Source organism: Dipodomys merriami, unplaced genomic scaffold (assembly GCF_024711535.1).
Source record: "Dipodomys merriami isolate MVZ:Mamm:240054 unplaced genomic scaffold, mDipMer1.0.p SCAF_71, whole genome shotgun sequence".
NCBI lineage: Eukaryota > Metazoa > Chordata > Mammalia > Rodentia > Heteromyidae > Dipodomys > Dipodomys merriami.
In genome coordinates, this window is record NW_027206302.1 from 1430509 (window position 1) to 1449926 (window position 19418).

General features: G+C 49.8%; 3 protein-coding genes across 4 annotated transcripts; 2 read left to right on the top strand and 1 right to left on the bottom strand.

The window, feature by feature from the left end:
• Positions 1 to 84: 84 nt before the first annotated feature.
• Dcdc2b (doublecortin domain containing 2B) lies at positions 85 to 5590 on the top strand. 2 transcript variants are annotated; one of them, XM_070008763.1, is made up of 9 exons: positions 85 to 350; positions 1826 to 1877; positions 2330 to 2406; positions 2631 to 2762; positions 3026 to 3172; positions 3285 to 3324; positions 4124 to 4256; positions 4868 to 4971; positions 5197 to 5590. In XM_070008763.1, exons 1-9 carry the CDS (start codon positions 85 to 87, stop codon positions 5245 to 5247), a joined length of 1002 nt encoding a protein of 333 aa, XP_069864864.1. In that variant the 3' UTR covers positions 5248 to 5590. The 2 variants fall into 2 exon arrangements, with proteins under 2 accessions (XP_069864864.1, XP_069864865.1); XM_070008764.1 differs by having other exon boundaries at positions 5200 to 5590.
• Tmem234 (transmembrane protein 234) lies at positions 5580 to 10248 on the bottom strand. The gene is made up of 5 exons (XM_070008766.1): positions 10167 to 10248; positions 9816 to 9967; positions 8872 to 8938; positions 6640 to 6732; positions 5580 to 6275 (listed from the first exon to the last, which is right to left on the bottom strand). Exons 1-5 carry the CDS (start codon positions 10180 to 10182, stop codon positions 6181 to 6183), a joined length of 423 nt encoding a protein of 140 aa, XP_069864867.1. The 5' UTR covers positions 10183 to 10248; the 3' UTR covers positions 5580 to 6180.
• On the top strand, positions 10228 to 19355 carry Eif3i (eukaryotic translation initiation factor 3 subunit I). The gene is made up of 11 exons (XM_070008765.1): positions 10228 to 10305; positions 10388 to 10480; positions 12939 to 13026; positions 13573 to 13638; positions 14698 to 14847; positions 14936 to 15063; positions 17046 to 17156; positions 17776 to 17865; positions 18155 to 18228; positions 18989 to 19081; positions 19204 to 19355. The coding sequence occupies exons 1-11, from the start codon at positions 10303 to 10305 to the stop codon at positions 19283 to 19285; spliced, it is 978 nt and encodes a 325-aa protein (XP_069864866.1). The 5' UTR covers positions 10228 to 10302; the 3' UTR covers positions 19286 to 19355.
• Positions 19356 to 19418: the final 63 nt, after the last annotated feature.

A 19418-nucleotide genomic window follows, 5' to 3' on the forward strand; every position in this document is an offset into this window, starting at 1 on the left:
ACAGGACTTGACCTCTGATTGGCATGACTCCCAACTTTGCCTTTGTTACCTGGCAACAGCTCTGCGTCTGGCTGAGGGTACACTATGGCGAGTAGCAGGCCAACAGCCAAAAGAGTAGTTGTGTACAGAAATGGGGACCCTTTCACCCCAGGCCACCAGCTGGTGGTGACTCAACGCCGCTACCCCACCATGGAGGCCTTCCTATATGATGTAACATCAGCCGTACAAGCCCCACTGGCTGTACGTGCCCTCTACACGCCTTGTCACGGCCACCCTGTCACCGACCTGGCAGACCTACAGAACGGAGGACAATATGTGGCTGCTGGCTTTGAACGATTCCACAAGCTCCCGTGAGTGCGCTGGGGCTGTTTCAAAAGCCTCGTGGGGGAGGGAGTGGCAGCAGCAATGGTGCCTCTCCAGTATTCACTGTGTGGGTACCAGGCTTTCACCGAACCTGGGGAGAGGCAGAAGCAGTAAAAACCTGCAAGGGGTTGAGTGGAAATTCAGGTTAAATTGTTGGTTACTAAGGCTTATGCTGTGATTAGCTAGGACCCCACTATAGTCAGGACCACCTTGTGGGAAGGAGACTCTATAGGTTGAAACTTTTCCTGAAAGTTCTTTTTTTTTGGGGGGGGTCCAGTTGTGGGGCTTGAACTCTGGGCCTGGGCGCTGTCCCTCAACTCTTCAGCTCAAGGCTAGCGCTCTACCACTTGAGCCACAGCGCCACTTTCTTTTTGCTTATGTGGTGCTGAGGAATCCAACCCAGGGCCTCAAGCATGCAAGGTAAGCGCTCTACCACTGAGCTACCTTCCCAGCCCCTTCCTGAAAGTTCTTAATCAGATTTCCTATCACCAACACTAAATCTTTCCTCTCCATTTATTTAAGTACCTCAAATTCTCCTGTTAAGTTAGGATTAACTTGCTCTCCAGGGTGGGAGAATTTGACATCAGAGCTTTCATTCAAATCTGGCTCCAGACTGGGGATGTGGCTTAGTGGTAGAGTACTTGCCTAGCATGCATGAAGCCTTTGGTTCAATTCCTCAGTACCACATAAACACGTAAAAGTCAGAAGGGGCACTGTGACCTCACGTGGTAGAATGCTAGCCTTACACAGAAGCAGTTCAGGAACAGTGCCCAGGCCCTGAGGTCAAGCCCCAGGACTGGCAAAAGAAAAAAAAAATTGGCTCCTAACTTGGGTTGTGAGTCCTCAGTTGATGTAACTAAAAGGGAAGGAATGAGGGGTCAGGATTGAGCTAGACAAAGGATCTGGGCTTGGTCACTTAACTTCTGCAAGTGAAACAAAATCACCTGCCTGGTGAATGCAGAGGGTCTGGGATATTGTAGGATATTGAATGTGCTTGTTTTCTTACTTTTTTTTTTTTTTTTTTGGTCAGTCATGGGGCTTGAACTCTGGGCCTGGGCGCTGTCCCTCAGCTCGTCAGCTTAAGTCTAGTGCTCTACCGCTTGAGCCACAGCACCACTTCCGGTTTTCTAGTGGTTTTATTGGCGATAACAGTCTCATGGACTTTCCTGCCCAGGCTGGCTTTGAACCGTGATCCTCAGATCTCAGCCTCCTGAGTAGCCAGGATTACAGGCGTGAGCCACCAGCGCCCAGCTGTTTTCTTATTCTTTAACCTTACAGTTTACGTCTGAGACCTGTCTAGATTTCCAACCTGCATGGCACTTGGGGCAGGTTCAAGTGCCTACATGTGTTCTGGACTGACCCATGAGAGGGAGACCTGGGGAGCTGGGCCTTAAATCCACTCTCCAGAAGCTACCGGACTATGGAAGCCTCAAGATGAACTAGACCCAATTTGTCCTTTCAGCTATTTACCCCCAGGAGGGAAGAAGCCAGGTGGAAAGACCGGCAGACCACAAGTGAGTCCTAGGAGAGGCTGGCCCCGTCTCTGTCCTCCCATCCCTTTTGGGATTGCTCCAGTTTGGTCTGGGAGGTCAGGGGCTCTGGAAGAAACAGGAGCTTCTGGTTCCGTAGGGCCCTCTATACCTCTATACCTGTGTATCTGGAGCCTGATGCTGTTCTTCCTGGGACTAGAAGATATTAGCCCAACCCCTGCCCCAATATTTTACCTTGCCTCCAGGATGTAGCCCTCCCAAAGGAAAGAGCAATCTGTGAAACACTCATGGGATGGGGGTGGGAGGTTTTAAGATGACTGGAAATGCTTTAGTGAAAGGTATGACTAGTGTGCTCCCTCCTTGCCCCTTTTCCTGCCCAGCTGGTTCCAACCTACTCACCCCAGGATCCTTAGGCTGACCCCTCCATAATGAAAGTCCTTCTCTCTCCTGATCTGGGGGCCTTACTTGGGTTTCAGGACCCTCCCAGGACTTGCTACCAGTGTGATGGGGCCCTTGGACAATGGCTTCCTGCAGGTGCCCCCTGCTATATCCAGTGAGTGCCAGTGACAGGGAACAAGGGGCAGAGACTTCTGTTTCAGTGACCTCTATGAACATTGGGGTGGCTTTTTCCCCCAGTTACTGGTGGGAGATAAAGAATCATTGGTGGGTGAAAATGGGTTGGCACAGTGATTCTCACAGAGTTCTGTGGCTCATGTTACCTTCTCATATGTAGGAAGTCCTTGGGACCCTTCTCTTATCCGTTGCCCTTTATCTTAGTGTGTTCAGGAATGGGGACCTGCTAAGTCCCCCATTTAGTCTGAAGTTGTCTCAGGCTGCCATCGAGGAATGGGCAACTGTGTTGAAGCTCCTGAATGAGAAAGTCAAGTTGCAGACTGGGGCTGTACACAAGTAAGTATGGGAAGGGGCAGAGGCCCAAAGTCCCTAGAGTCTCCCCTACTGGTTTCAGGGAGCATGAAAAGGCCAAGGGAAAGTATGCTCTTCCAACATAGGGAAAGGTCCCTTTGGCCCACCCCAAGGAGTCAGGGCAGAATCTAGGTACCAGGTCCCCAGAGGCCAGAGGGTACCCTGGGTAGCTGTGACCCGCAATGCCCCTCCACCACCTGCTGAATCTGAAGCAGAATCTAGCCCACTGGCCCTCACCTTTCCCCTAGACTCTACACACTGGAGGGGGTCCCGCTGTCTGCAGGGATGGCTCTTGTGAATGGCCATTACTATGTAGCTGTGGGAGAGGATGAATTCAAGGCCCTGCCTTATCTGGAGCTGTTGGTGCCCAGCCCCTCCCTGCCCAGGGGCTGCTGGTACGTACTTGGGAGGCTCAGGGCACTGGGTGTGGCTGAGGCTGCCCTCAGAGCTGTGCACTCTCATTCTTTGTCTTCCTTTGCCCAACACAAGCCTTTCCTTTCATTGCAGGTATCCTCTGAACCCAAAGTATGAGCCCCACAGGCAGGAGGTAGGTGATCCAGGGTCCCACTAAGGTGGGGTGGAAGGAGAGTAACTGACTGAGAACTCTGGCCTAATCTCACTGCACCCTTTCAATTATCTCATGAAATGAGATTATCCCCATTGTCAGTAGGTAGAAACAGGAGCTCAGCGAGTTCAGGGTGACAAGTTACAGAGTGTCACAGGCCAGAACAGCAAGGTGACTTTCAGGATGGGTTGCAGAATCTAACACCTTGCAGCCAGGTGGGGGGGAGGGGGGGGAGAAGGCCCACGCCTGTAATCCTAGCCCAGGGGAGGAAAGTCTGTGAGACTCTTATCTCCAATTAACCACTCAGAAAACTGGAAGTGGCTCAGGTGGTAGAGTGCTAGCTTTGAGCTGAAGAGCTCAGGGACAGCGCCCAGGCTCAGAGTTCAAGCCCCATGACCACCACCACACACAACAAAATGAATCTACCACCTTTCTATACTGGATGCTGGGAGAGAGCTGGCATACCTGGCTTAGGGAGGACCCAAGGAGACAGCAGCTCCCCATCCTCCAGGCCCGGACACTCCCAGATGAGCCAGTGAGCATGCGCACAGGGGTGGGGCACAGTTTGGCTTTACCCAGGACATTTTCCAGTGCCAGGTGCCAGCTGTTGTCCCAGGATAGGCAGTCTGATGGGAGGAGGGGACAGAGAGGGAGGATATGGGCTGAGAAGATGACAACACTGCTTTTCCCAAGCTCCCTCAGGCACTGGGACACTGGAGCCTGGACCAGGAATAGGAAAAGTGAGAACAGCCCACAACCAGGGTCCCTTCTATACCCTCAGGGCAACAGGGCACCTGACACCCTGCACTCTCCAGAGGAAGCAGCAGGACAAACTGAGCCCTCTGCTTTCTATGCCAGACCCCAGCAGGCTATTCAGTCAAGAAACATTCTTCCTACTCCCTTGTTTCCATCAGGTGAGGTAATCCAAGACTGGGACCAAACCCAGGGCCTTGTGCATGCACCTTAGTGACAAGATGATCCCTGCTGCTATGGGAGGCATTGGCAGGGGCAGTCACTTATCCCCCACCTGCACATCTAGTCCCTTGCTTCTCCAAAAGGATTTCCCATGTGAAAGAAGCACATGGAAGTGGCAACCGTTCATTCAAAGCCATGAGGCTGGGGCTGGCTTAGTGGTAGAGCGCTTGCCTTGCATGCATGAGGCCCTGGGTTCAATTCCTCAGCACCACATAAACAAAAAGAAAAAAGCCAGAAGTGGTGCTGTGGCTCAAGTGGTAGAGCGCTAGCCTTGAGCTGAAGAATTGAGGGACAGCGCCCAGGCCCAGAGTTCAGGCCCCCCGACCGGACACTCCCTCCCCCCAAAGAAAGCCATGAGGCTTCAGGGGTAGATTTACAAAGGTTTGGGATGGGAGCCAAATGCCTGCTTCTCAACTTCTCTGTCCCCCTCTAAGGTAGGGAGGGATGTAGAACAAGGGTCAGAGAAGAGAAAGTGGCTGGTAGAGAAGACAAAAGAAGGCTGAGGCCCCTGGCACTAATGGTTATCAGCTAATGTTGCTTCCCTCACTAGGAGTGAAGGGAGTGTACAGGGCTTCTCACCCAAGGAAAGAGACAGCAGGGGCCCAGGAAGTTGCAGATGATAAAGACACGTGGACGGAGGAGCCTTTAGATCAGGTAGGCCAATGGATGAGAAAGTGGAATGGAGATGGGAGGAGTTCTGAGCTAGAGACTGGCAGTGGTGGGCCATAGGAACAGTCCTCTCACTGTGACTGTAAGCAGATCTCTAACATCTCAGAGCCTGACCTCTCCTTAAATCTTTAGTGTTCTCTTTTCCTGGGGTTGAGGATCTCCTGGCTGGGGCTGTAGGCAGGCATGCTTATGGCTCTCCACCTCCTCCAGAAGGCAGCACAAACAGTAGAAGAAGCCCTGTCCTTGGAACACCAGTCTTAGGCTGGGGCTACACCTCCAGCCTCAGTCCATGCTGTGCCACCTGGAGAGCCCAAAAGCTCCATACAGAAACTGGGGACACGGACTTGTCATCTTTTGTCTCTGGCCTCTACCAGCCTGTTATAGGAAGCCATGTGTCTCCAGGACTCACAGGAGAGTCCTGGCCTCCTCAAGTCTTCCCCATCCTCTTGTCCTTAAGCCCATATCCCAGTAGTCTTCCTTTCTCTCTGGTCAGAGCATCCCTTGCTGGGGAGGCTAGTTCCTTATGTCAGATTCTTGTCCAGAGAAAGGAATCTTTACCTGAATTTGGAAGAGAGATCACAATAAAAGAACACTTATTAAGCTCTGTGTGTTTAATGATTTATTGAGGCTGCAAGTGGCCAGTTGTGTTGCGTGTTGCAGGTAGCTCTTACCAGGCTCATAGTTGTCTGTTTGAGAGGGGCTGGCAGTAAAGCAATTTCACCCTCCTCATAGATGGGTAGGGAAGCTTAACAGCTCATCTTTCCTACACCTTTTCCCCCTCAGTTTCATCAACATCAGCAAGGCACTCTGACTGAACCCTAGAGACCTCCTAGTCACACTTCTGGTTCAGAGACTGCAGCTTGCCCTGCTGCCAGGGCTCTGCAGACCATAACAGTCCAGAACAGGTCAAATTAATAGTGGCTGCATAACAGTGGCCTGAGATAACACAGGAAGAAAGCAGCTGGGCAGAATGGCTGCTGAGGGTAAGGATAAAGTCTCCTGTGCTGAATCACAGCAGCTGAACACTGCTCAAAGGTTAAAAAACGTATTGTGCTCCACGAGGTAGATGTTCCCATACGAGATGAGGAAGCCGAGGCTCAGGGAGGGCAAGAGCTAGGCCCATCCGCTCACCGCCTGCACCCATGGCCCAGGAGCTTCCTGGTGATGGCAGAGCTTGAGGTGGGAATTAACCCACTAAAAGGTAGATGGTGGCCCCTGGGCCTTGTTCACTGAGCTTGTGATGCAAAGTGTAATTCCTGTTACAGTGAGCACCATGCCAGCAACCGCTCCTGGGATAAAGAGCAGACATTAAGGGGCTCAGACTGGAGGTATAGCTCAAGTAGTACAGCACTCACCTAGAAAATGCAAGCTCCTGAGTTAAAACCCCAGTGCCACCAAAAAGGAAAAAGAAATCAAGGGGCTCTGAGCTCATTCACGCCAGTAGGAAGGAACTGACACAGGGCTAATGGGCTCAGATGGGGTCTGGTCATAATTCCCACCCACAGACTGCCCAGGAAGGAAACTAATGGCCACCAGCAGGCAGGGAGAGCTGCAGAGGAAAGGCAGGATGGAAGAAGGGCCCCTCCTCTCCCACTCATGAAGGACGGACTCTAGGAAGCAGCTGTATCCCACACTCACAGCAGCCTGACTTACGTTTTCCACCAATATCTTCTCCAAGGACCTTCCCAACAATCAGCGTGAAGACAATGGCTAGAGAGTTACAGATGGGCACTGCTAGGGTCAGATCTGGGTAGGCAGAATAAGAAGAATCCCTGAGATGAAAAAATGTCTTTCTAGGTACAAAACATTTTCATGTTTTTTTTTTTGTCATGGGGCTTGAACTCAGGACCTGGGTGCTGTTCCTGAGCTTTTTCACTCAAGGTAGCATTCTACCTCTTTTAAGTCAATAGCACCACTTCCAGTTTTCTGGTGGTTAACTGAAGATAAGAGTCTCATGCCAGGCGCCTGTGGCTCATGCCTGTAATCCTAGCTACTCAGGAGGCTGAGATCTGAGGATTATGGCTCAAAGCCAGCCTGGGCAGCAAAGTCCATGAGACTCTTATCTCCAATAAACTACCAGAAGACCAGAAGTGCCACTGTGGCTCAAGTGGTATAGTGCTCGCCTTGAGCTGAAGAGCTGAGGGACAGTGTCCAGGCCCAGAGTTCAAACCCTATGACTCACAAAAAAAAAAAAAAAAAAAAGTCTCAGAGGGCTGAGAATGGGGCATGCCCTGGGTTTGATTCCTCAGTACTACATAAACAGAAAAGCCAGAAGTGGCACTGTGGCTCAAGCGGTAGAGCACTAACCTTGAGAACAGAGAGGCTCAGGGATAGAGCTCAGGCCCTGAGTTCAAGCCCCAGGACTGGAAAAAATAAAATAAAAAAGGTATCATGGAACAGTTATGGTGACATACTCCTGCAATTAATTCCAATACTCAAGAGGCAGAAGTGGGAGGAAGATGTGAAGATTGAGGTTTGAAGCCAGCCCAGGCAGGAAAGGCTATGGTTGTAAGGCTTGAACTCTGGGCTTGGGTGCTGTCCCTGTGCACTTCAGCTCAAGACAAGCATTCTACTGCCTAAGCCACAGTGCCACTTCCGGTTTTCTGGTGGTTAATTGGAGATAAGAGTCTCACAGACTATCCTGCCTAGGCTGGCTTTGAACTGCCTCAGATCTTAGCCTCCTGAGTAACTAGGATTACAGGCATGAGCCCTGCACCTGGCTCTGTAAGACTCTTATTTCCAATTAATTACTAGAAAACCAGAAGTGGAGCTGTAGCTCAAAGTGGTAGAGTGCTAGCATTGAGCACAAAAGTTCAGAGACAGCACCCAGGCCTTGAGCTCAAGCCCCACAACTGGAAAAAAAAAAAAAAAAAAAAAGGAAGATATAGATAAGAAAAATAACCTAAAGCAAAATGGCTAAGAGGCCCAATTCAAGTATAAAGTGCTTTCCTAGCAAGCATAAGGCCCTGAGTTCAAACCACAATTCTATGCGTTATAGTGTAGTTCAATTGATAAGGTGTTTTTAGTCCTTTCCTAGCATATACAAGGATATGGGTTAAATCCCCAGTAAAACACACACACACACACACACACACACACACACACACACACACACACACACACACACTCACACACCCCTAAGCCTGGTAGTAAACATCTGTAATCTCAGCACCTGGGAGACAAGAGACTCTAAAGTTTAATATCACTCAGTCACAATAAAATAAATAAATAAGGACAGATGCTGGTGGCTTATGCCTGTAATCCTAGCTACTCAGGTGGCTGAGATGTAAGATCAGCTAGCCTAGGGAGGAAAAGTCCATGAAACACATATCACCAAAAAACTGGGAATTGGAGATGTGATTCAAGTGGTAGAGCACTAGCCTTCAATGACAAAGCTATGGGACTGTGCTCAGGCCCTGAGTTCAAGCCCCAGTACTGGCATCAAATAATAAATAATTGAAAAAATAAAAGAAAGAAAGAGAAAGAAAAGAGAAACTACTATTTTTGTGGCTACTCACTAAAATACATGCTTAAAAATAGTGGCTATTGTTTTATCAGGAAAGATGAATATTGCTGGGTATGGTGCTACATGTCTATAATCCCAGTATTTGAGAGGCTCAGACAGGAGGAGTCTAAGTTCTAAGCCAACTTGAGAACTTGTCTCCAGCAAATAAACCAAAGTCAGTACTTGAGGCAGCAAGTGTATCCAGTGCTGCTGCACAAGACCAACTCCAGTGCCTGGCCATGTGCTTGTCACCAACCCACTTTGTCCTTGCAACTCAAAAAGCGTACAAATAGGAAACCCAAAGCAGATACTCTCCCTGACTGAAGGCAACAAAGTGTTTCCGGTTCACTAGACAGAAAAGCTCTACACCAGAGACCCACCTGTTGATGCCAAGGTGAGGTAGTAGAGGAGGGAGCCACACTGGTTGAGGAGAAAGGGCATCAGGTACTGGAAACAGGAGAGATGTGAAGTCAGTGTGACTGAGCAGCATGGCCTTCTTTGAGCTTCTAGCATCTGCCCTTCCTTGGAAGAAGGGGTAGTTCTAAGAGCCCACTAAGTCCTCCGAGGAATGTCCTTCTGGGGCAGAAACAGATCCAATCTACCTGTTTCCCCTAAATACCTTCCCTCAGCTCTGCTGGTTTCTTTTTTTTTTTGGTGGGGGAGGTAGTCATGGGGGCCAGTTGTCGGGCTTGAACTCTGAGCCTGGGCACTATCCCTCAGCTCTTCAGCTCAAGGTTTGCACTCTAGTTCTTGAGCCACTTCTGGCTTTTATTGTTTATGTAGTGCTGAGGAATCGAACCCAGGGCCTCATGCATGCAAGGCAAGCGCTCTACCACTGAGCCACCTTCTCAGTCCATCCACTCTTACATCTCTTCTTGCCTTAACCCTTGAGAAGCTGTGTCCTGACCAGCCTTTCCCACCAGCATGCCCAGGCCAACTTGGGACCAGAGGCAGTACTCCATAGCCCTTCTCACCTTCTCCCAGGGCCAGCTGGGTCCAAGCCCTCCCTCTGGAAAGGTTTGCGATGGTTTCCTTATATAATGGGCAGGGTCACAATAGTAACATGCTCACTGAAGCCATAGAGTGGGCACATAGGATGAAGTAGGCCCATCGCTAAGAGCTTTATGTGTCTCACCTCTTAAATCTTTCAACTGCCCTGTAAGATGGTTATCATTATAATTCCCACTTTTGCTGATGATGAAACTGAGGCTCAAAGAGGACAAGACTCCTGCAAGAGGAGGCCCTGGCCTTCACCCGTTACCTCAAACTGCTTAGCCACTACTCCTCAGGAGAGAGGGAGAAAGAAGGGGGTTCACAGACGCACCTCGGTATTCAAGAAAAGGGTCTTCATCTCCTGTAGCAACTGGCGGACCCAGGTCGGCTCCTGAACCTGCTGCAGGCCGGCCGAGGCCCGCTTCAGCAGCGGCTGCGTGCCCCCCCACAGCGCGGCCACCAGGACCAGAGCCAGCACCTGCCCTGAGTGCACACGCGTGGAAGGTTCGAGCCGCCCGACGCCCCCCGCACGGACGCCCGCCGGCCTCGCCCCGCTCCGCCCGCACCGCCCCCCTTCCCTCCGGGACGCGGATCGGGGAGCCTGCGTCTGGGGCTCGGGGCGCAAGACAAGTCACTGAGCTGGGGGTCGGGAGGCGCGCGGGGGGCGGGGCCGGCTACCCACCCAGAGACGCCGCCATGGCAACGCTGCTCTCTTTTACTTCCGGGAACGAGGCGGGTGGCGACCCATAACCCGGAAGTCTATCCACGACCTCTTCCGTCCCGGCTCACATTGCCTCTGTCGTCGCGTCACCGCCAGGATGGTAAGCTCCCCAGGCGCGGGGTCGCGGGTGGGGGTCCCGCGTCCCAGCGGGCCCTGAGTCTTCCCCCGTCCTGTCCCCACAGAAGCCGATCCTCCTGCAAGGCCATGAGCGGTCCATCACGCAGATCAAGTATAACCGCGAGGGAGACCTCCTCTTCACCGTGGCCAAGGACCCGGTGAGCGGCGGCCGAGGGCGGCCGGGCGGCCGGGCGGGGGTCTGCGAGCGGCGCCTTCGTCCTGCTAGTTCTGCCGCCCGGGGAGAACCTAAGAACATCCCATCCCGAAAACCAGGGAGAGACCCACTGGGGATAGGTGGGCAGAGTGGCAAGAAGCCGGGGAGGAAGGGGCCTGGGGAGGGGCAGCTCCCTAAACCACCTCCCGGGACAAGAGAACAGACCACCTCTACTGGTAAAGTTGGTCCCTTGGTGGCAAGCTGTGTGGTTACAGGATGACGGTGCTGTCAAAAGCCCGGGACTCAATCCCCAGGATAGAAAGAGAAAGAGGACAGGATTTAATGTGCCAGCTGGTCCCATCCTGCTTTTCAGTGCACAGGTCCTCAGTTTGGAGGACCTCCTTTGGGAGCATCCTGTCTATGGAGGCAGTTAATAATGGTTAACAGGGCGCTCCGAAGTCAGACAGACCGGATTTGAATCTGAACTCCTGCCATTTACTAGCAGTTTGACTTTGAGAATATGTCATTTAACCTCTCTCTAAGCTACAAACTTACCTTTTTTTTTTTTTTTACCAGCACAACTATGTTTACTGCAGCATTTTTTTAAAATTTAATTTTATTTTATTTGTGAACATACTGTACAGAGTAGTTACAATTACATGGGCAGGATAATGTGTACATTTCTTACCAAGCATTGCAGCCTCCTCCTTTGGTTTACCCTTCACATCCCTTCCCAGCCTCCCCCCTCCCCCCAAACTTACCTTTTTGTAGAATGTAAATGTGGGTACTTTTTTTTTTTTTTTTTTTTTGGGTCTGGTCGTGGGGCCTGAACTCTGGGCCTGGGCGCTGTCCCTCAGCTCTTCAGTTCAAGGCTAGCGCTCTACCACTTGAGCCACAGCGCCAATTCCGGCTTTTTTCTTTTTGCTTATGTGGTGCTGAGGAATCGAACCCAGGGCCTTAGGCATGCAAGGCAAGCGCTCTACCACTGAGCCACCTTCCCAGCCCAACTTATTATGGAGAGCATTGTGTGTGTGTGTGTGTGACTTGGGGCTTGAACTCAGGGCTTGGGCATTGTCCCTGAGTTTTTTTTGTTTGTTTGTTTTGCTCAAGGTTAGTGTTTTACCACTTTATTTTATTTTATTTTATTTTAGGGTCCGGTCGTGGGGCCTGAACTCTGGGCCTGGGCACTGTCCCTCAGCTCTTCAGTTCAAGGCTAGCGTTCTACCACTTGAGCCACAGTGCCACTTCCGGCTTTTTTTCATTTTACTTATGTGATGTTGAGGAATCAACCCAGAGCCTCAGGCATGCAAGGCAAGCGCTCTACCACTGAGCTATCTTCCTAGCCCTGTTTTACCACTTTAATCACAACTCCAACTCCTTAAGTTTTTTTCTTTTATTATTATTATTATTTTTTTACCATCTTAAGTTTCTTCAGCGTCTTTTTTTTTTTTTTTTTTTGGGTCTATCCTGAGGCTTGAACTCTGAGCTGGGCTCTGCCCTTGAACTTTTCTTTTGTTCAAGTCTTGCACTATACTACTTGAGCCACAGTGCCACTTTCAGCATTTCCAGAGTGGTTTATTGGAGATAGGGGTCTCATGGGCTTTACTGCCTAGGAAAGCTTGTGGCTTTGAACCACAATCCTCAGATCCCAGTCTCCTAAGTAGCTAGGATTGTAGGCGTGAGCCACCAGCACCCGGCTGTCTGCTGCACCATTTCATTGGAGCTTCACAGCTACCTCTGAAGAAGCATTATTGTCCTGCCTTTTTATTTTTTTATATATATCTGGTTGGGCAGCCCAGGCTGGCTGGAAACTGTGGCTGCTTTTGCATTAGCATCCTGAGTGATGATTATAGGCTTGTACCACCACATCCAGCTTGTTCTGGCCAGTTTAAAGATGGGGAAGCCGAAGTTGAGAGTAGAGAAACACTGTATTTGAGGACATACAGTGAGATAGTGCTGATAACTGCTCCCACCTGGACATGACACCAAAACTACTGTTTTTCTTTCCTGGAGCTCAGTTTGACCTTTTATTCTTTTGTAAGATTCTGAGTCCAGGAAAGGGCAGGACTGGCAAATGAGGTTGATTTTATGAGCTTGACTAGCCTGCTGCTTGACTACTTCTGGAAGGGAGGAAAATCCAATAGTTAGATTTTTTTTTTTTTTTTTTTTGGTCGGTTGGGGGGCCTGAACTCTGGGCCTGGGTGCTATCCCTCAGCTCTTCCGGCTTTTTCTACTTCTGTGGTGCTGAGGAATTGAACTCAGGGCCTCATGCATGCAAGGCAAGCACTCTACCACTGAGCCACCTTCCCAGCCCGAGATAGACTTTTTATCAGCTCTCTTTACCAAGGATTGAGCTGAACATGGTAGATGGCCTGGCTAGAATCTGTGGAGAGTTCCTGGGGCAAAATAGGAGACCACTGTTCTCCTGAGATGTGAACCATCCTGTCATTTAACTTCTCCAGATTGTCAATGTATGGTACTCTGTGAATGGCGAGAGGCTGGGAACCTACATGGGCCATACTGGAGCTGTGTGGTGTGTGGACGCTGACTGTATCCTTTTTGCTCTGAGTCTGTGCCCCGGGGTCTGCCAGCAGTGGTGATGTTAACTTGGAGTTGGGGGTTTAGGCTGTCTTAGTGGGGTCTAGAGAACAATACTTCCTATTTTTGTTGGGGAAACATTCAGAACAAGTTCAAATTGTGGATGGCAAGGTTGGAATGCTTTGGAGCTAAGAGGAAGAAAAGCTCTTTGGAGATGAACTGAGAAATGATTGGTCGGTTCTCAAGAAGGCAAGGACCCAGGAAGACTTAGTCATGTTTCTTTTTTTTTTTTTTTTTTTTTTGGTCGGTCGTGGGGGTTGAACTCTGGGCCTGGGCGCTGTCCCTCAGCTCTTCAGCTCAAGGTGAGCGCTCTACCACTTGAGCTATAGCGCCACTTCCGGTTTTCTGGTGGTTTATTGGAGATAGGAGTCTCACAGTCTTTCCTGCTCGGGCTGGCTTTGAACCGTGATCCTCAGCTCTCAGCCTCCTGAGTAGCTAGGATTACAGGCGTGAGCCACCAGTGCCTGGCGTTAGTCATGTTTCTTAACACCCTCGTAGGGGACACCAAACATGTCCTCACTGGCTCAGCTGACAATAGCTGTCGTCTCTGGGACTGTGAAACAGGTAAGTCTGGGTCACCCATTTTTTCAGCAAAAAGTTGACTACTTACAGTGTACCTGTATAAACAGACAGAAATGGTTCATAATGGGCTGGGAAGGTGGCTCAGTGGTAGAGCGCTTGCCTTGCATGCCTGAGGCCCTGGGTTCGATTCCTCAGCACCATATAAGCAAAAAGAAAAAAAAGCCGGAAGTGGTGCTGTGGCTCAAGTGGTAGAGTGCTAGCCTTGAGCTGAAGAGCTGAGGGACAGCGCCCAGGCCCAGAGTTCAGGCCCCACGACCAGACAAAAAAAACAAACAAACAAAAAACCAGCTTCATAGTTTAGAGAATAAGAGGCCCTAAAGAAGGTAGATGAGGAAAGTGTTATGGTAAGGTAATAAGCTATGTTGGAGGGAAGCAGAGTTCTGTGGAAGGCCAGGGCAGGAAACGTGACTACCTGAAGTAGAGGTAGGGGCACCCCAGGAATGTTTCCCAAAGTAAGTGTCCTATGAGTTGGGATTTAAAGGAAAATAAAAAGGTCATCACTGGCACCATCAGGAAAGAAAGCATGGAACATGTCACATCCAAGTCATCTGATCTGATTGGAGTGCCTGTTCTTGGGCTGGAGATGAGACTGGAAAGGCAGGCTAAGCCAGAACCAGCCTTGAATGCCAAACAGAGGAGTTGGATTTGTTCTGTAGGATTTGGCATGCTGGGGACAGTGGTAGTCTGGTTAATTTTAATGGAGTCTAGGCATATAAGAGCTGACCGTGAAGACAGTGGAGTTTATTTAGCAACTCTGTTTAGTAAATGTTTGCTGGGCCAGGTACCACAGAGAGATCAGACCAGGTCCTTACTGAGGAGGAACGAGGTCTGTGGGGAAAGCCGCTGCAGTCTACTGTAAGCAGTGCCACATCAGCAGCATACATGAGGAGAGACTGTAGGGAAGAAATGGAAAAACAACTCAAAGTACAGCCAGGAGGAAGAAAGTGGTGGCCAGAAGAGACAGATGATAATAGGTAGGTGCAGTGTTTCCCCCTGTGGTAACAATGGGCAGGGTATAACCCACACTCTGCCTGTCTCCAGGAAAGCAGCTGGCCCTGCTCAAGACCAATTCAGCTGTTCGGACCTGTGGATTTGACTTTGGGGGCAACATCATCATGTTCTCCACAGACAAGCAGATGGGCTACCAGTGCTTTGTGAGCTTTTTTGACCTGCGGGATCCGAGCCAGATTGGTGAGCACTAGCTCCAGGAACAGGGCTAGGGTTGAGGTGAAGGAAGTGGCTTCAGAGCCTGATGCCTGATACCTGCTGCCCTATGCAGACAACAATGAACCCTACATGAAGATCCCTTGCAATGACTCCAAGATCACCAGTGCTGTTTGGGGACCCCTGGGGGAGTGCATCATTGCTGGCCATGAGAGTGGAGAGCTCAACCAGTACAGTGCCAAGGTAAGAGGCCAACTCCTCCTTATGCCTGCCAGAATGGTTCCTTAGAAGAGGAAGGAGAAGCCGGGCGCTGGTGGCTCACGCCTGTAATCCTAGCTACTCAGGAGGCTGAGATCTGAGGATCGCGGTTCAAAGCCAGCCCAGCAGGAGAGACCGTGAGACTCCTATCTCCAATAAACCACCAGAAAACCGGAAGTGGCGCTGTAGCTCAAGTGGTAGAGCGCTCGCCTTGAGCTGAAGAGCTAAGGGACAGCGCCCAGGCCCAGAGTTCAGGCCCCACGACCGACCAAAAAAAAAAAAAAGAAGAGGAAGGAGAAATAAAACATCTGAATTCAGGTAGAGAATTCTGCCATTCTCTGTGATCTTCAGCAAGTTATATAATATCCCTGAACCTGTTTTACCTATAAAATGTTTCAAGGGCCAGGCTCCAGTAGCTCTCACCTGTAATCTTAGCTGTTTAAGAGGCTGAGATCTGAGGATCATGGTTCAAAACCAGCCTGGGCAGGAAAGTCCATGAGTCCATGGACTTTTTTTTTTTTTTTGGTTGGTCCTGGGACTTGAACTCTGGGCTTGGGTGCCGTCCCTCAGCTCTTCAGCTCAAGGCGAGTGCTCTACCACTTGAGCCACAGTGCCACTTCCGGTTTTCTAGTGGTTTATTGGAGATAAGAGTCTCACGGCCTTTCCTGCCCGGGCTGGCTTTGAATGGTGATCCTCAGATCTCAGCCTCCTGAGTTGCTGGGATTACAGGCATGAGCCACTGGAGCCGAGCGAGTCCATGGACTTTAAAATCCATTAGTCAAGCTGGGCGCTGGTGGCTCATGCCTGTAATCCAAGCTACTCAGGAGGCTGAGATCTGAAGATCACCATTCAAAGCCAGCCCGGGCAGGAAAGTCCGTGAGACTCTTATCTCCAATAAACCACTAGAAAACCAGAAGTGGTGCTGTGACTCACGCGGTAAAGCGCTGGCCTTGAGCTGAAGAGCTGAGGGACAGCTCTCCCAAGCCCAGAGTTCAAGCCCCACGACCGAAAAAAATAAATAAAAATAAAATAAAACCCATGAGTCCAATTAACCACCAGAAAAACAGAAGTAGCTGTGGCTCAATGTGGTAGAGCGCTAGCCTTGAGTGCATAGGCTCAGGGACAGCCCTGAGTTCAAGCCCCATGACTGATCAAAAAAAAAAAAAAAGTTTCAAGGATCAAGTGACAGGCATTTGAAATAACTTAGCATGTTCTGGTTACTTGTGACATCAGTGAACACAAATGAGCATTTTCCTGCCAACATGGTTCCTGGGACAAAGGAGTGAATCAGATATCATGGTCCCTGTAGGGTTACAGACAGCTAGCACAGAAGTCAGATTATGAATTGTTATCTTAAAGGTTTCAACTAAGTTTACAAGGCACTTAAGGAACTTGTGTAATAGAACAGGTGTCACATATACAAAATAAATAAATGGAAAGACTTAAGATGTGGGTCAAGAGGTAAATTGCTTGCTTTTAGCAAGCTTGAGGCCTGAGTTCAGTCTCCAATGACACACACAAATACAAATAAGTGCACCCTTGGGGCTGGGAGTTTAGCTCAGCGGAAGGGCGCCCGCCTGGCGCGTGCAAGGCCCTGAGTTCGGTCCTCAACCCTGGAAAAAAAAAAAAATAAGTGCACCCATAACTCACAGCTGTAATTCTGCTAGTCAGGATCATGATTTGGTCGGTCCAGACAGAAAAATCTTTGAAACTCTTATCTCCAGTTAAGTAGCAAAAAATCGAAAAGTGGAGGCATAGCTCAAGTGCTAGAGTACCAACTATCCAACCATGAGTGGAGCAAGAGTATAAGGCCCTGAATTCAATCCCTAGTACCAGCTCAAAGGAACAAAAAAGGGAAATATTTAGGGGTGATGGTTCAGATTCAGGGATAAGGAAGGCTCAGGTCCCTGGGAATGGTGATAGTAGGTTTTGGCATTGGAGCTGCTCAGAGTCTCCCTTGTCCTCAGTCTGGCGAGGTATTGGTGAATGTGAAGGAGCACTCCCGGCAGATCAATGACATCCAGTTATCCAGAGACATGACCATGTTTGTCACCGCATCTAAAGACAATACAGCCAAGGTAAGCTTGGACAAGGGGTCAGTGGGGGCTACACCCGCACTCCCTCTGCACACTCAGCCTGCCTGACTTGCCCCAAGAAGGTGCCTATTACATACCTCTCACCGGCCTTTTCTTTTCTTTTTTTTTTTTTTTTTAATTGTGAAAATACCATACAGAGGGGTTACAATTACATGGGCAAGATAATGAGTACATTTCTTTTTGTTGTTGTTGTTGTTGTTGTTGTTGTTGTTGGTGTGTGTGTGTGTGTGTGTGTGTGTGTGTGTGTGTGTGTGTGTGTGTGTGTGTGTGTGTGTGTGTGTGTGTGTTGTGTTTTGTTTTTTTGGGGGGTCCAGTCGTGGGGCCTGAACTCTGGGCCTGGGCGCTGTCCCTCAGCTCTTCAGCTCAGGGCTAGCGCTCTACCACTTGAGCCACAGTGCCACTTCCAGCTTTTTTCTTTTTGCTTATGTGGTGCTGAGGAATCGAACCCAGGGCCTCATGCATGCAAGGCAAGCGCTCTACCACTGAGCCACCTTCCCAGCCCATGAGTACATTTCTTATCAAGCAATGTTGCCTCCTCCTTTGTTTCCCCTTCCCATCCCTTCCCATACCCCTGCCCCCCCCACCTGCCTTTTCTCTCCAGCTATTTGACTCTACAACCCTTGAACATCAGAAGACTTTCCGCACAGAACGTCCCGTCAACTCAGCTGCCCTCTCTCCAAACTATGACCATGTAAGGAAACCCCTTCAACCTTCCCACTAAGGCCTCAGAGAGCCTCTGGGGGCTAGATGTTTGGTGATGAGGCTATGAGCCCTGTAGGTAAATGACGTCAGACCGAGAAGTTTTTAAAGCAGTGACAAGGCTGAACAGTTGGGTAGTGCCAGGGAACTGGGCAGCAGGTGGCTGAGTCCACACCCTTGTCTCTTCTATTGTGATGTGGGAAATGTTATAGTGCAGAAAAAAAAAAGCTGAAAGTAGACCTGGCTGCTCTTGGGCCCATTTGGACGTTTCTTCCCTTCAGGTGGTGTTGGGTGGCGGTCAGGAAGCCATGGATGTAACCACAACCTCCACCAGGATCGGCAAGTTTGAGGCCAGGTAAAAGGGGAGGACTGGGAGTAGTAGTGTTTGCATTGCATGCATGAGGCCCTGGGTTCAATTCCTCAGCACCACATAAACAGAAAAAGCCAGAAGTGGCGCTGTGGCTCAAGTGGTAGAGCGCTAGCCTTGAGCTGAAGAGCTGAGGGACAGTGCCCAGGCCGAGTTCAAGCCCCATGACCAACCAAAAAAAGAGGAAGGGAAATTGTATGGCAGATGCCTTTTATAATAAACATAAACCAAGGTGTTAGTGGCTCATGCCTGAAATCCTAGCTCCTTAATAGGCTCAGATCTGGAGGAATATGATTCAACGCCAGTCTGGACAGAAAAGCCTGAGAGACTTCATCTCTAAAAACCAGCAAAAAGGCAGGCTGGAGGTGTAGATCAAGTGGTAGAGTGCCATCTGAGCAAGTACATGGCCCTGAGTTCAAACCCTAGTACTGGCCAAAAAAAAAAGAGAGAGACAGACAGCCTGGACTTCATTATATTTCTCTCTGCCCAAAATTCTGTACTGTAAAATGGGACTCCTCATAAAAGGTACAGATTAATTGAATGAGTTCATGTTGAGTTCTTGGAGCGGTGTTAGCTGTGTATTCAGGCAGACATTTGGACCTGGTCTTCCCCTAACTTCATCTTTACTTTTCCTGATTTCCCTGCTTTCTTATTCTGTCATGTAGTTTGCATTTTGGGGAATGCTGCCTCCTGTCTGGAAGATGGAAATTCATTGGAGTTAAAACGAAATAATTTTACCTTCCTCCAGGTTCTTCCATTTGGCATTTGAAGAAGAGTTTGGAAGAGTCAAAGGCCACTTTGGACCTATCAACAGTGTTGCCTTCCATCCTGATGGCAAGAGGTAGGGATTCAGGGAAGGGATCAGTCCAGCCCAGGTCAGGCCTCTACCCCTCTCCGGTGCTGGGGCCCATAGGCCTGCCATTTCTACAGCAAGCATCTCACCCGTCCCTGGTCTTTTTTCAGCTACAGCAGTGGCGGAGAAGATGGTTATGTCCGCATCCACTACTTCGACCCACAGTACTTCGAATTTGAATTTGAGGCTTAAGGAACCTGGTCCCTTTTCAGGCCAGGGAGAAGTTTTGCACTCCCAGAAATAAATTAAATTAGTTTGGTAATCAGTGGTCCCTAGTCAGTTTTGTGGGGTCTATCTCATTATATTTCCTCCAAGCAGACACAGC

What these genes read in the sequence shown, in the direction of transcription:
- Dcdc2b (XM_070008763.1), top strand. Translation starts at nt 85, where the DNA reads ATGGCGAGTAGCAGGCCAACAGCCAAAAGAGTAGTTGTGTACAGAAAT. An exon ending in GAACGATTCCACAAGCTCCC is followed by an intron (nt 351 to 1,825) that starts GTGAGTGCGCTG and finishes TTGTCCTTTCAG; the next exon opens with CTATTTACCCCCAGGAGGGA. An exon ending in GAAAGACCGGCAGACCACAA is followed by an intron (nt 1,878 to 2,329) that starts GTGAGTCCTAGG and finishes CTTGGGTTTCAG; the next exon opens with GACCCTCCCAGGACTTGCTA.
- Tmem234 (XM_070008766.1), bottom strand. An exon ending in CCCTTTTCTTGAATACCGAG is followed by an intron (nt 8,939 to 9,815) that starts GTGCGTCTGTGA and finishes TCCTGTTTCCAG; the next exon opens with TACCTGATGCCCTTTCTCCT. An exon ending in AGAAGATATTGGTGGAAAAC is followed by an intron (nt 6,276 to 6,639) that starts GTAAGTCAGGCT and finishes TCTTTATCCCAG; the next exon opens with GAGCGGTTGCTGGCATGGTG.
- Eif3i (XM_070008765.1), top strand. An exon ending in CTAAAGACAATACAGCCAAG is followed by an intron (nt 17,157 to 17,775) that starts GTAAGCTTGGAC and finishes TTTTCTCTCCAG; the next exon opens with CTATTTGACTCTACAACCCT. An exon ending in TCTCTCCAAACTATGACCAT is followed by an intron (nt 17,866 to 18,154) that starts GTAAGGAAACCC and finishes TCTTCCCTTCAG; the next exon opens with GTGGTGTTGGGTGGCGGTCA.